The 13,582-nt window shown below is 36.8% G+C and overlaps 1 protein-coding gene across 3 annotated transcripts in view; it reads right to left on the bottom strand.

Annotated features, from left to right (window-relative positions):
* Nucleotides 1–13,582, bottom strand: part of SMG1 (SMG1, nonsense mediated mRNA decay associated PI3K related kinase) — a 66,905-nt gene that overhangs the window by 17,554 nt on the left and 35,769 nt on the right. For all 3 annotated transcript variants that reach the window (XM_017813533.1, XM_017813534.1, XM_017813535.1), the window contains 18 exons: nt 13,309–13,454; nt 12,473–12,674; nt 10,651–10,760; nt 10,126–10,273; nt 9,586–9,745; nt 8,811–8,931; nt 7,894–8,142; nt 7,308–7,592; nt 6,250–6,394; nt 5,828–5,966; nt 5,314–5,544; nt 5,039–5,216; nt 4,296–4,457; nt 3,760–3,977; nt 3,414–3,568; nt 2,232–2,454; nt 1,057–1,303; nt 168–397 (listed from right to left, as the gene is read on the bottom strand). In XM_017813533.1, coding sequence (XP_017669022.1) covers nt 168–397; nt 1,057–1,303; nt 2,232–2,454; nt 3,414–3,568; nt 3,760–3,977; nt 4,296–4,457; nt 5,039–5,216; nt 5,314–5,544; nt 5,828–5,966; nt 6,250–6,394; nt 7,308–7,592; nt 7,894–8,142; nt 8,811–8,931; nt 9,586–9,745; nt 10,126–10,273; nt 10,651–10,760; nt 12,473–12,674; nt 13,309–13,454 — 3,349 coding nt within the window. The remainder of the gene's footprint in view (nt 1–167; nt 398–1,056; nt 1,304–2,231; nt 2,455–3,413; nt 3,569–3,759; nt 3,978–4,295; nt 4,458–5,038; nt 5,217–5,313; nt 5,545–5,827; nt 5,967–6,249; nt 6,395–7,307; nt 7,593–7,893; nt 8,143–8,810; nt 8,932–9,585; nt 9,746–10,125; nt 10,274–10,650; nt 10,761–12,472; nt 12,675–13,308; nt 13,455–13,582) is intronic.

Raw genomic sequence — 13,582 nt, 5'->3', positions numbered from 1 at the left:
ATTGACTTCTGGTGAAATCTCAAGAGATACAAACACACAGAACCATTCTGCATTATGAGGAACAGAACACAATCCTTCTAAGACTACGCCATTTAGAACTGCAAAGCAATCAAAAGAGATGTTCCCCTCCTGACTTGATCTACTTATCACAAAAACACAGTAGCTACCTTTTGTGCTTGCAAAGCAGCTTCACGCTGTTGCCAGCGCTTGTAGAGACCAAACAAAGGTGTAGCTCCATCCACCCACTGGATCAGGCCTGACCTCGTTCCCAGAGGTGTCACAGAGTAGTGCCTTGCATGGAACCTTGGTGTCTCTTGGCGGTTAATAGTAGCAAACATGGTGTTCACGATTGATAAGAACTGCATGATTCTTTCATCTAGATGCAAGTCTTCCAAGCCTGCAACAAATTTGTTTAAAATTTAGTTTCTTCTGGAGGAAAAAAAAAAATCTCCTAGAGCCCAAAATTTAGCATTTTTTAAGCTACTTTATTTCAGACTATGAATATCTTTATAAATTATGTAGGTTAAGCATGAGTTGTTAAGCCTGAATCTGAATATTTACATGGCATTTACCTACTAGAATCACCAGTTTATGCCAGCCCACTCTGTCAGAGGTACACACAATAGTTACTAACATAACAAACAGATCTTTCCCTTTCAGGGAAGGCAAGAAGTCTCTAAAGTTCTCTTTTAGGTGCTACCTTATGCTTCTGAAAAATTGCATCCAGCTAATCCAATCACAACATGCAAGCAGGACACTGCTTCTGATGAAGGCCTTATAAAGATGGGATTTGAAACACCCCAGACTTACAGCTTCACAAGGCAAAATTCCTTGAAAATGTTTGGTGAAGTAGGAGGTAGAGGAGAGAGCGAGAGAGAGAGAGAGCGAGAGAGAGAGAGAGAGAGAGAGCGAGCGCACAAATGCTTCAAACTCCCCTTTCTCCGTATCATTCAGGCAGATAAAACACAATTTGCACCGTGCAATCTTCCTGCCTTTAAGATAGTCTAATTTGTAACAAGAGACAGTGCCTTGTATGAGAAAAATGCAATTACTTACCTTTGAACAGGTAGGGATAGTTCTTCCCATCTGAACCCAGGAAAAGCAGCTTTTTAGGTTTCGTTTTGGTAGGTAGGATTGTGATGGTGCTGCCCACACTGTGAATTGTGACTGTGTCCCTGGTAGATACTTCTCCAGGAAGTGCTATTTCAGTGTTCATCATGGCAGCCAACCAAGGACTGATTTCTTCAAGTCGTAAGAGGTAACTGGCCCGTTTCTGTGCTCTTTGCTGCAAACTTAGCATAACCTATTCCAAAGAAAGTTTAGTCTTTTAGGCAGAGGTTCACCTCAACACCATTAAAAAACAAAAACACCACCAAACCAGACTTAATGGTGGTCATTTCCAGAAAGCAGAGATTTTTCTTAAATTCCCTTCCACCCTTTCCACCCTATTCATCCAGATACAGTTTAGAATGAAGATGACAAAAACTAAAAGACATCCTTTATACAGAAAATATACCCTGTGCAGTGATAAGCACTGAAATCACAACAAATCATGCTCCTCCAGAGGTTTGCTTCTGCATATTTCTGCTCAAATATTTGAGCTGTGGTTAAAGACAGCAGCATTCAGCAACCTCCTGTTGATGTATCTGCATGTTGTTTGTTCTGCAAAGCAGAAGGGGAAGTACAGGGAAAAGTCTAGCAAGACTTTTAAAAACCACCAGACTGGCTCTGCATAGCTGAGTGAGTATTTTGTTTCTCTTCAGACCCACAAAAAACTAAGACAAGATCACATAATCGACGAAGTACCCCGGGAAGGGTTGATCATTTGAAAGTTGCTGCGTAGCTGGAGGAATATGCTTAGATAACCAGAGAATTAACTTGTTAAAATTTAAATCCACTAAACTCAAATGGCATACTTTCAGAAAAATGGTATTAAAAAAAAAAAAAAGCCCTCTGCTCCCAGAACTAACAGAGTCCCAGACAGCAGAAGATGAAAGATCTGAAAAACAAAATTATTTCACTGGATAGAAATGCAATAATGGACAGTCAACAGGACTTCCCAGAAGCAAAAATTACTGTGCTTTAGTGTCCAGGGTGCCTATGTTGAGAAGACAAAGTTTCAGGCTGCAATTCTGATATGGCAAGAAAACAGGAGAAGGAGAGGGTCAAGCAAAAGGTGCAGCAAGAGTAGAAAGTCTCTACATTGTGCTCGTCATCTGTGCATATAATACCTCTTTAAATGGGAGCCAGCTGCTTCCAGGTTTAGCAGGATTCAAAGGATTCTTAAGTTTCTCTAGTGCATTTTCAATTGCATCTCCATAGTTATCCTGAAACCACTTCTCATGAGGAGTTTCTGCAGGAGCTGCAGTGATGCTCCGCACGTGTTCCAAAGCAAACACGATGGGCTTCATCAGAGCTGTGTGCTTCTCACGCATGATTGCGATTTTCTCCTCTCTGTTATAAAACACACACCAAAATTTCTTCTTAACGCCATAAAACCAAGTTACCTCATCATCAGAGCATTAAAATAACGACAAATGAGATATTGAAGAATTCACGAAAATCATTACAGCTCTAAAATGAGATCTTCAAGGATGATCATATTAAAAGGAAGAGTATTTCATTCCACATTGAATGCAGTGCTCCTCTGAACCACACTTTTTTTTCTTTTCTTTTTTTCCTTTTATTTTTTTTTTTAAATGAAACATTTGATCTGAGTTCTTCATCATTGGAAACGCTGATGAGAAGCTCTGAGCAGAAACCACTCTAAACAACTGATTGCCTTTAAGAAAAGAGCACTTTACTACTACTTCTTGAGGATGTACCACACTCTAAAGAAGGGGAAGAGAGATTTAGATCATTTTGTTCTCCCACTTCATGTTAGACCTGACAAAAGGGTTCAAGATGCCTTCTTAACCTTAGCCAGGTTGCCCAGTGAATGGATCGCCTCTTCCACTAATCCATTCACAGGAGAATCCAGGCGAGGAGAAAAAAAGACTTGCTCAACCCTGAAAACTAAAAGCAGAACAAAACATTCTGTTTACTCCAAACATCTGTATTTACAGTAACCTCTAAATAGATTATACCCTTCAACACGCTTGTCCTCATTTCATCTGACTTGGAAATCAAGAACTACAGGATCTCATAATCCCCGACTTAATATGCATTAGGTTTAACACATTATTACTAAAGAAATCCCAACATGGATTTACAGGTAGACTGTTGCTGTTTCTCATTTGATTAGAGTACAAGCTGTAACATCAAAATGTTTTGAAATAGGGCTGCAAGCTTACAAAGCAGCAGCTGGGATAGTATGAACTCAGGAGCAATATCACTGCTGGTTGGTTGGACTGTATGCTTCCCAAGATCACACAGTTGTTATGTTGTCATCTGAATTACTGACAAAGACATACTTCCGGAGAGTGTTGTTGTTTTGGACCCTCTTGACTTCATCTTCCAGTTGCTGAATCCGTCTGAGGACATACATGTGCTGCTGCAGTAAAACTCCCAACCAAAGTTCATCCCAAAGAACTGTAACTCTGCGCAGCTCAGCCACCAGCATCTGAACCTGTACAAAACAAGATTAGCTTCTTTTAAAAGAGCTAGTATTCAGACTTATTTCTGTAGATGAACAAGTTGAAAAAAGATGACAGCCTAAAGCAAAGAAACACCAAACTTTCAGTAGCCCAACCCCCAAGATAAACAAATTCCATATTTTGTCGTTCAAGTGCCCAAATAGTGTTCATTTGGATTATTCACCTGCAATACCATCGTTGGATTTGCAGCAGAGAGTTTCTCCACAATTTTGCTGTAGCAATCTTGCATCATTGCTTGATCTTCATTTAATCCGGCTTTTGTATCGTCTTTACTACTTTCTTGGGAAGCTGGGGTGCTCCCTCCATCACATTCCCCACCCAACAGTTCTTCTCCTTGAATATTACCAAGCAAAGTAGGGATGGCAGAAGGCAGCTTGTTACCTAAATTAAAAACAGATGTTAAAGTATTACCTAAACTAAGATATATCACTCCATACTTCATTTAGCATCAGGCCCCCATATTACACATGAAGTACTGGCAAAGTATATGAAAAATATGCAAAATTGAAAGTCTTATTTGTCACACTAGTAAATTGGATAAAAGGTATCAGTGAGGTTCTATAATAAAAATATTCTAAAGATACAAAGTACCAGAGTTACTGAGGAAAAAAAACCAAACAAATGCTCAGTATCATTTTATCCAGTAAATAAAAACCTATTAGCTCAAGTTTATTCGAATGCTTATTTTTATCTCCATACCTGAAGTCTGGGATTCACTGCTAAGTGAAATGGTTCCCACTATTGCAGGATAGAGTATGAGATGAGGAGAATCTTGAGCCACTCGACACAGTAAGTTGCAGATACTTTGACGAACATACACTTCTGGGTGATTCAGGCGGGAGAAAAGCTGGGGTATAATACCTGCATGAGGAAAGGAAAGTGTGATGGCAAATGAGGCAGAATTTTATTTCAGTTTTAAAAGCATGCCTTTTTCTGAATTGTGAGAAAAAAATAAAGTACAAATTTACAAAAGAGTCCAAAAGAAAGTGCAATTTTACAATAGTTGGCCTCCTCTTCTGCTGCCTTCCACACTAAGTCCATAACCTTTTGAGGGAAAGTCCCTGAACAACCAGAACCAGCAGCGTTGTAACAAACAACTACTTTTGAGACATCTGGCTTTAGTCACACATCTTTCTCAACTGTAGCTAGAAAAAAAAACCCACCCCATTTGTTTAAGGTGGTAATACAATTAATAGTTCATAAACTACATCTCCTTTTTCCTTCCCAGGTCTTCAGATGGGGAAAGGAGGGGATCAGAATCTGTGCTACTTAACTACTCTAACATCAGAATGTATGGCAGACCTGAATATCTTTACTACATTATTTAGGCTCTCTTTCTACGATGCTTACATAAAAATTTTATCAAAGTGCAACAAACAGCTTTCTGCATTTAGAGAAAATGCATCAAAATAAATTTTAACAACTAGATACCATCTATTTACCTCTCCAAGGAGCAGTAGGTGTAGTTTCTAGTCCATGCTCTAGATACTGTCTAAGTTCCCCAGCATGTTTCACAAGCAACCGTAACAGTCTTAGGGTTGCCATTACAATAACATCATCAGTGCTTTGCTCAGAGGTGTTTCTTAAGTGCAGTCTGGGATCTTCTTCATCAAGTGGAACCTTGAAACAAAGAAATATTCTCTAAGTTAAGTATATAGCTCATACCATCATTTAGAAAAGTTTGTAACTGGATTTTCTCATCAGCATGAACACTAACCTGACCAGCATTGAGCTTGAGGAAAGTAAAATATGCACTGCAGGAGAGTTTATAGAGACTGAAGATTCTGTCTACAACTTTCCTCCACACTTTAATTAATCCTTCTGTTGCGTTTTCATCTAGATCTGAAAGCCAGGGACAACTTGTTAATAACTGACGCCATATCACATCCACCATATCATCTTCCTCGTTGTCCTCATTTTCAGTGATTTGTAGAGTCATGTCTTCATCCTAAATACAAATAAAGAGAAAACAGACTTGATTAAGTCATCCAGCAATTTCTACAAGCAATGTTAGTTCCTAATCCAGTTTTTGTCATGGAACTGCATTAGTTGATCACATTACCATAGTTTATGCAACAGATGTGTTACCACTTTCCTAACAGATAGTTTCTTGTACTGTCTGAATTTTAACTTTTAGACACTTAGAAGAGTTCACATGAATCACAAAAATAAAGAAAAATAAGGTTTACACTGAAGCTGAACATTTTTTAAGCAAGCAAATTTACACTCACTTGAATCCCGGCTGGACGACACACTGCCTGCCCAAGAATCCCATAGATTTTCTCTTTATCTTCCTCTGCAATGTTGTCTGGAAGCAAGTTCTGAACCTCAGATTTTTCCCGGGGCAGCAGACGAACACCTTCTCCCTGACTGTAACATTTAATGAGTTACTGATCCCTGTTACATGGGTATTTGTAGAGATACTGAAACCATTAAGACTATATATATAAAAAACTCCTTGAAGGAAGAATCATCTTTATCTCAGAATTAAACTAGCTCCTTTTTACGGAGGGCAAGTAATCAAGAGAATACTCATTTCTCTGCTCAAATGTGACTTCAGGCCACAAACAACAGTAATCATAGATACAAAGCTAGGGTTTATCTTAAGAAAACCAATTGTGCTGCATAAATTTAAACATTAGGATGAATTTACCTGGCATTATCAACTACTTTCCGGCCCCATCTATAAGCCCAGCTAGCCAGGGCTGCCCAAGACTTGGCTACTTCAGGTGCCTGTACTGAAGACAAGTGATACAGTTGGCCCAAGATGAAGTCTGGTTCTCCAACTCCAATGTTTACTGTGATAGGAGAAATAGAGCAATGTATGTTATGATGTAAAACCTACTTCTAATTTCCTTAACACAGAAAATAACATCAACATATTATGAGCACATAATATTTTTTCAGTACAATTAGTATCCAAGGGTGTAAAATCTTACAAAATGAAATTATTTTTCAGTTCTGACACTGCTGCTAAATAAAGCAGTCTTCATTTGTTAACCACCACTGCTTATAATCCGCAATTGCTGCTTCTTTTGCAGGAAAATGGAAATGAGGCAAGAAACTCATGATCTCCAAAAGAACACAATGCTTCAGAGAGCAAGTAGAATTCTATGAAGTACCCAGGGCGGTGCAGTTGTGTTTATTTGTATATATCTAAGTTATTTATGAAATCCATGCTTAAAGAAAGACAGAGTTTATCTTAACATTTAAGAAAAAAGTCTGCTGAAAACTGGGAATGAGAGTACATTTGCAGCAACAGCAGAAGTGCTCAGATTAAGCACAGATTAAAGATCATGAGAAAACCAAAGTACTTTTCACACTTATCAGGGCCTTCAAAACATAAATCCTATCCACGCTTAATCTAAAAGATCTCATTCAATCTTTAGCAAATAAATAAGATGAAAACAAACATACATGGGAAAAAAATTTATATCCTCATACAAAATAGGTGCATACCAGTTTCTTCTTAAGGCCATCATCATTTCAATGAGAAAAACGTTATAGAAATATGACAGAAATTTTAAGGTGTTTGGGTTTTTTAACTGTATACAGTTACCTACTGCAGAAAACACACACTGTTTATATCTGTATTAGGAAAACAAATACGAGTGATGGAGCACTTAGTCCTTATCAATATAACTGGTGCTATCCCTCAGTAGAATCATCAGTAATTAATTTAAAAAACAAGAAGAGGGAGGAGAAACGTACCTGTAGATTCACTTTCAATCCTAGGATATTCTTCTTCTAGCGTATTAACAGCTGGGAGATCAATCAAATTATATATGTTTTTAGACAAGGTAGACAGACCAGTGTGATTCTGCTGCTGTCGAGCTCTATACACTTGTTTCAACTGTCCTGAAATCTCTTTCCATTCTGCTTGAATCCATTTAGCCAGTGTGAGAATAGATTTAGCAACTGCATATTCGGCTTTGGCAGATTTGCAGAAAGATATGGCACAAGAACTCAGCATTTCCATGGCATGTGTTGACTGACCTGCATATCATGAAAAGCAAATCTTCAGTACTGTGTTATTATTCAAAACACTTCCGAAATTCAATGTATTCAGATACAGCTTGCAGCAATGTGTTTTTACACAGAAAATTCTCTTTTGAAGTTAAAAATGACAAGTAAGAAAAGATTTGTGAAAACCCTTTCAGACTGAGACAACAGTTAATAGTATGAAATCAGTTCCTAATGATACTGTCCTATTATGATTTCTTCGAGATCAGGGGAATTAGCCTGGTTATAAAGACAAGCAGCTCCAGCCACTATAACACAAATAGCAAACACTCACCTGCTGTGTATAACAATTTTGTTTTCTCAATATCGAGTTCAGGGCCCCATTTTTCATCCATCTGACCCGGAGCAGATAACTTTTTGAAGTGCTGGACTAAGTCCTGAGCAGTGGTGGTTTTTCCCAGCTGAACCTCGCTGCACTGGGCAAGCAGCCGTGTGGCCAGGGCGATATTTCCTCGCTTCCGAGCAAATTTCGCTGCTGTTAAGCCCAATTCCATTAGATGGCTTTTAATTGGGACTGTTGGTTCTGCAGAAGGAAGCAAGACATTGTATCAGATAACCATTTAATAATTTTGTTGGCAGACAGATAATTTCTGCCCAATGTATTCCGTACGTGGCCATCAGTGAAAAATTTCTCAGCTCTCTCATTTTTTATATTTCCTTCAGAAATTGAGATGATTTAACTTAGCCTAGAATATTCACACACCCCCTCTGAAACAAAAAATATATCCAGAGATTATCTGCTGGGCAAAAGAGATTTTTTCCACTATAATCACTCTTCTTAGCTAATAAACCTACTTGTCCCCTGATAGAACTTTCCTCCCATTACCTCTTATTACACTGCACATTTAAATGGCTTTTGTGACTGTTTTTAAAGACCCGTTATTCATACTGTTGAAGTGTTCAAAAGTGAAAGCATCTAAAGTGCAAAGAGTTGAGCAAGCAAGGTGTTATTAGGAGAGCACAGAACTGCTAAACACTTCAGAATACATTTTTTTCTTTTTAACACTGTCTATATCACAGCAGTAATTGAGACCATGAGTTGTAAAGCAAGACACCCAAAGGACAAAACTTGGCTTTTAAAAAGTAATCCATCTAAATAATAGAAAAAGACACAGCTGCTGCTTTCAGCAGACAATTCAAGTTCAAGTTCTGCATTTACTCTTCACAACACTAATATGAGAGCTTACATACCTTTAAGCTTTTCCATCAATTGATTCTGGTACACCGTGTACCTCAGTGCATGCATCCATGGCCTCACATCATGCTGTTTGCATGACCTCAAAGCATCATTGAAGAGAGGTACAAGACAGTCCTGAAGAGGCACAGAAGTTTCATAGTTGTCATAAGAGACAACTTTACCACAATGTATTTTCACTCATTAAAAGCAAAGACCATTTTAGTGCAGAGGAAACATTTTTATTTGTATTAGTAGCCACACTTTGTCATTAACTAATAAAATCTAAATATGTTTTATGCTTGATTTTGAGAGGACAACACTAAGAATTTGCTCAAAATCAAGTTGAATTCTTTTCTGAGCACTGGGATTAGTAATTAGAACTAGATCATTCATACCGTTTGGAGTCTGACAGTTTTTAATTGCTGAAGTAATTTTTTTAATTAGAATATTTTCAAGTTGCTTTTAAAGTAAATTACATGTTTTGCACGACTAAGTGTTACAATGTATCTAAAGAAGAAATACCAACACTTCTCTAAAAGGCAACTACCAATAAAACTCCAAAAATACTGTAACTGAAAGAGGTGTCATACATTTATAACTATAAAAAAGTCCAATTGACATGTAAACTTTAAAAAAAACTCGGGTCAAGGCACATTAGTAAACTGAGATCTTTTTACAGTATGATTAACAACTGTCAGAACAACTGATGTATGTTTTATATTCAACACTCCACAACATGACATGGAGAAAGACATTACCCCAATTTAGCTTTTAAACACACAGATATACCTCAGATGTCAGCCTGTTGCACACGGTGTTTTCCAAAGCAGAAGAACAATACAACTGAAGAGTGCTCAACACTGGTAAAGACTGAGACACAGTGAGTGTAGAAAGTCTCAAAGGCCCAATAGCAATACGGGATGTTTGCTTTAAGTACTTAATAAGATTTCTGAAATAAAAGGATCAGAGCAGTCATTTTTGTTAACTAGACTTTAAGAGTAAATAGTGATATCAAAATTACTGAAGAAAAACCAAATTCAACATCTTTAAAAAGATGACAAGAAAATCTTGCACTCTTACACACAAGTTACAATACTTTATTAATAAGCTGACAAGAAGAATTACTTTATCAGCTCAAAGGACTTTATCAATTACATAAACTCCAAGTTAAACATCATCTTATTTTTCCTCAGTAAGCTTATAACTCACAACAACTAGAACTGGCAGCAAACTACTATAGGTGCTGAAGCTTTACACAAAGTTATGTTTAACAAGCTAGAAAAGGTTTTCACAGTGTATTACATTCATTCATAGCACATTTCAACTTACTCAGATATTGACTGCCACTTTTGCTCCTGTTCTATGTGGTTTACAGCTGTTGCCAGACACACTGAACTTCTCAAAAGCTGTACTTCAACTGCTTTTTGAAGTTCTCTTGGATCAGGACTTAGCATATTAGGAAGGAGCTTCTTCATGTCTACATGGAGATTAAACAATTGAAACCAACTAGAACTGCCAAATTTTATCAAATTCCACTATCTGAGAATGCATTTTTGACAGTAAGGAAGTTTGGGAAAAAAAACCTTTTAAAAATATATATTATATATATATTCATGTTAGAAATCCATGACAGATTACTTCTAAACAGTCACATTAACTCCAGAAAACACACTTGCATGAACATTTAGGATGACCACTGCCAATTATCTTGAAGCCTGATTCATAAAGTTTATGGTCAGTCCACTGAACACAGCAAACTGCATTCAGAAGTTTCAGCCTGTCATTTATAGAAACAGATATATGAAGAAATATTTACTTTTGTATTTGAAGTAATATTAATTTATGCATTTATACCTATTTTTTCTTTGGATCCGCCTGCAAGCAGGTTGATATTTTCTCCTGGTAATAATTCTAGTTGTTCAGTGCATTCAGTAAGTTGTCCAGACTCAAAGCTGCTCAAAGATCTGCAATTCAATGTTTATAGTTTTATTTCCACATTTTTTACTTTACTCCAGTTGCTAAGTCTATTATACAACAAACACTCAAGACTAACTTCAATTCTAGAGTGCTTACAATGAATTCTAAGCAAAAAAAAATCCCAATTTTCACACAGATCAATAAAAGGCACTAGTACTGCACCAAATGGATAAATTGAGTATTGAAGTGACAGGGAAGAACAGCTTTCCAGCTGTGAAGCTTTTCCTATTACCATGTAATACTCTTCTACCAGAGTCTGGAAGTCAAAGTAAACCCAAAACTTTTTCCCCTGTCTATGCACAGAAAAGTTTCATGGCAGAATTTCATGAGGTCACAGTTTCATCTCCTCAGTTTACACAAAACCAAGACTGCAGAAATACTGGAGTATTTGCAGGTCATAAACAAATTTATATTGCTTATTGGTTTATATTGCTTAACAGCCTGAAGCAGCAAATCTAACGTTTCCCGCCTCCCCCCCGTTCTACATTAGAAAATAATTTGGGCATTACAGATTTTACAGAACTACACAAAAAACAGGACTGAAAAGCTAAGAGGCTTGATGTCTCAGAATATTCCTGTGTTCAATATTCTTGTTACTAACCACTGAAGGAGGAATTGCCCAAGTATCTGGACTAGAAAAGAAGCAAAAATTCAGCATGTGAAATTGCCCTTTTCTGCTCAATTATTTTGATTCTCATTACTACAGTGTCTCCTAGCCTGTTCAGGGTCAGAAGAGTCAAAGTGCTGTTCATCCTCAGGAGTTCTCTACAGGATTTTTCTCATTAGATAGTACCTTACTTCCAGTAATTATTTGAATGAAAACTAACTTAAACCAGTCAAAATGATGAGACCTCTGCAATGGTACCACAAGTACAGTGGGTTTAGTTTAGAAAAACACAAATACTCAGAAATGACACATTTTCACATCCATAACAAGCACTCATCCTCCTAATGAATTAACTGCACAACTGCAATAAGGAAAAGGATCACCCCTTTCTCTGACAGAAGCACCTTGTCAGAACTACAAGATTTCATTACACTGATTCCTTCTATCCTTTTATTTCCAAGTCAAGAAATTTCAGCCAGAAGGATTTTACAATGTTTACCACAATAGTACAGGGATGGAAAGTAATCAAATTGTCAAAAAAGGACCCTTAAACCTTGGACTATTGGACTATTCAATGTCCAATTTTTTCATGAACCAGACAAATACCAAGGGTCAGGAAATAAATGCACAAACTACAATTCTAAATTCCATTAAAAAAAGAAACAAAACAACAAACATGAAAGCAGCCAAGACTGCTCCTTCCTATATTTTTTACATTGAATTAATGAATTAAAATATTTAAGAACTGTACCACTGAAAGGCATTTTACTTCCTGCTATTATTTAAGCTGTGCAAAAGGATGCATCTTCTGCTAAGAGAAGCAGAACAGATTTGGTATATTTTTCCTTCAATGAAAGATGTTTTTCTTGAACACTAAGAAGCCAGAAAGGTATAGTAACTATTTAGAATGGTATTACCTCTTCACTCATCTGTAAATATCATAGCCAAGTTTTCACCCTCCCCAGAACACAACTTTCTTATTTGCATGCCTCTATTTAGAAGCTGACATTTTCTAAAATCCATGTACACTTTGTTTCAGTTCTAAATTAATGAACGCCAAGGTACTGCTGAACAAATTAATTATATCCTTACTTTATGTAGTTAAAATCTGCTTTCAGATTGATTGAGGTATTACTATTGCTTTTCTTCAATTCGTGGACCATATTTTGCCACTCCTGAACAGCAGCCCAGTCCGCAATGGAAATGTAACATTCACATGCCTTGTTACCCAAGTAGTTTATAACTTCAGGTGAAGAGTCACTTGGCTTAGTCAGGACAGTTTTTCTAGTTTCTCCTGTGAAATGAAAAAAATATATATATAGACACACTTAAAGTTACATTTTAAAACAGCAATTCTATTACTCAAATGTAATTTCTATGTCTTTGGTCAAGAAAAATACTTAATTTTTTTAAAAAAATCAAATAGTTACACAATGTCTACAGTATTCTTCCCCTGACACTCTTCCTAAGGGAAAAAAAAAAAAAGAGAACCTTTTCAAAACAGAAAAAGAGAACAACTAAATTAGGAACAAAGAAGGTTCTTTCTCAAAGATGAAACGGAATACTGTAACCAAGTCTTAGTTAAAAACCTCTGAGTAACTAGTGTATTTATGATACAATTATGTCATAAATACTAAGGTTTAAGTTATGATGATCTAAAATACATTAGAATTAAATTAGGAAGTTACAAAGTATTTTACCTATTACTTTTAGTTTCATTGAGCTAGATCTCAGCACTGCAAACCCTCCTATCTACACACAGTATCTGTTTCAATGGCATTAGGTGGTTCAGTTTAACTGCAGACAGAAACACGTTTTCGGATTTCAGAGTCAGACATTACCATGGCTGCATCATTGAACATTCTCATTTTCTGTACACACATTTACAAAACTGCACTTCTCTTAAAAAGCAAACAATAAACACTGACCATTCAAGGAATGCTTTGGGCTGGCATTATTCACACTGTTTGAATTGGCCAACTTCAGAACAGTCTTGTCAAAGCCTGTTATACAGCAATCCACTCCCGTCATGGAGCACAGGTGTTCCTGGTATTCCGCAGTGGCTTTTTCAAACCTTAAACAGTTTAATATTTTCGTCAGCATTTTCAAGAACCAGGTTAGGGGATTTTTTTTGTAAATAGACGATATTTTAAGCATTCCTTTACCCCAAAACTCAAAAAGTTCACTTCACCTTCAGCAAAA

The sequence above is a fragment of the Lepidothrix coronata genome, unplaced genomic scaffold (assembly GCF_001604755.1).
Source record: "Lepidothrix coronata isolate B3197 unplaced genomic scaffold, Lepidothrix_coronata-1.0 Scaffold41, whole genome shotgun sequence".
Classification (NCBI taxonomy): Eukaryota; Metazoa; Chordata; class Aves; order Passeriformes; family Pipridae; genus Lepidothrix; species Lepidothrix coronata.
This window is presented reverse-complemented; position numbering and strand designations above follow the sequence as displayed.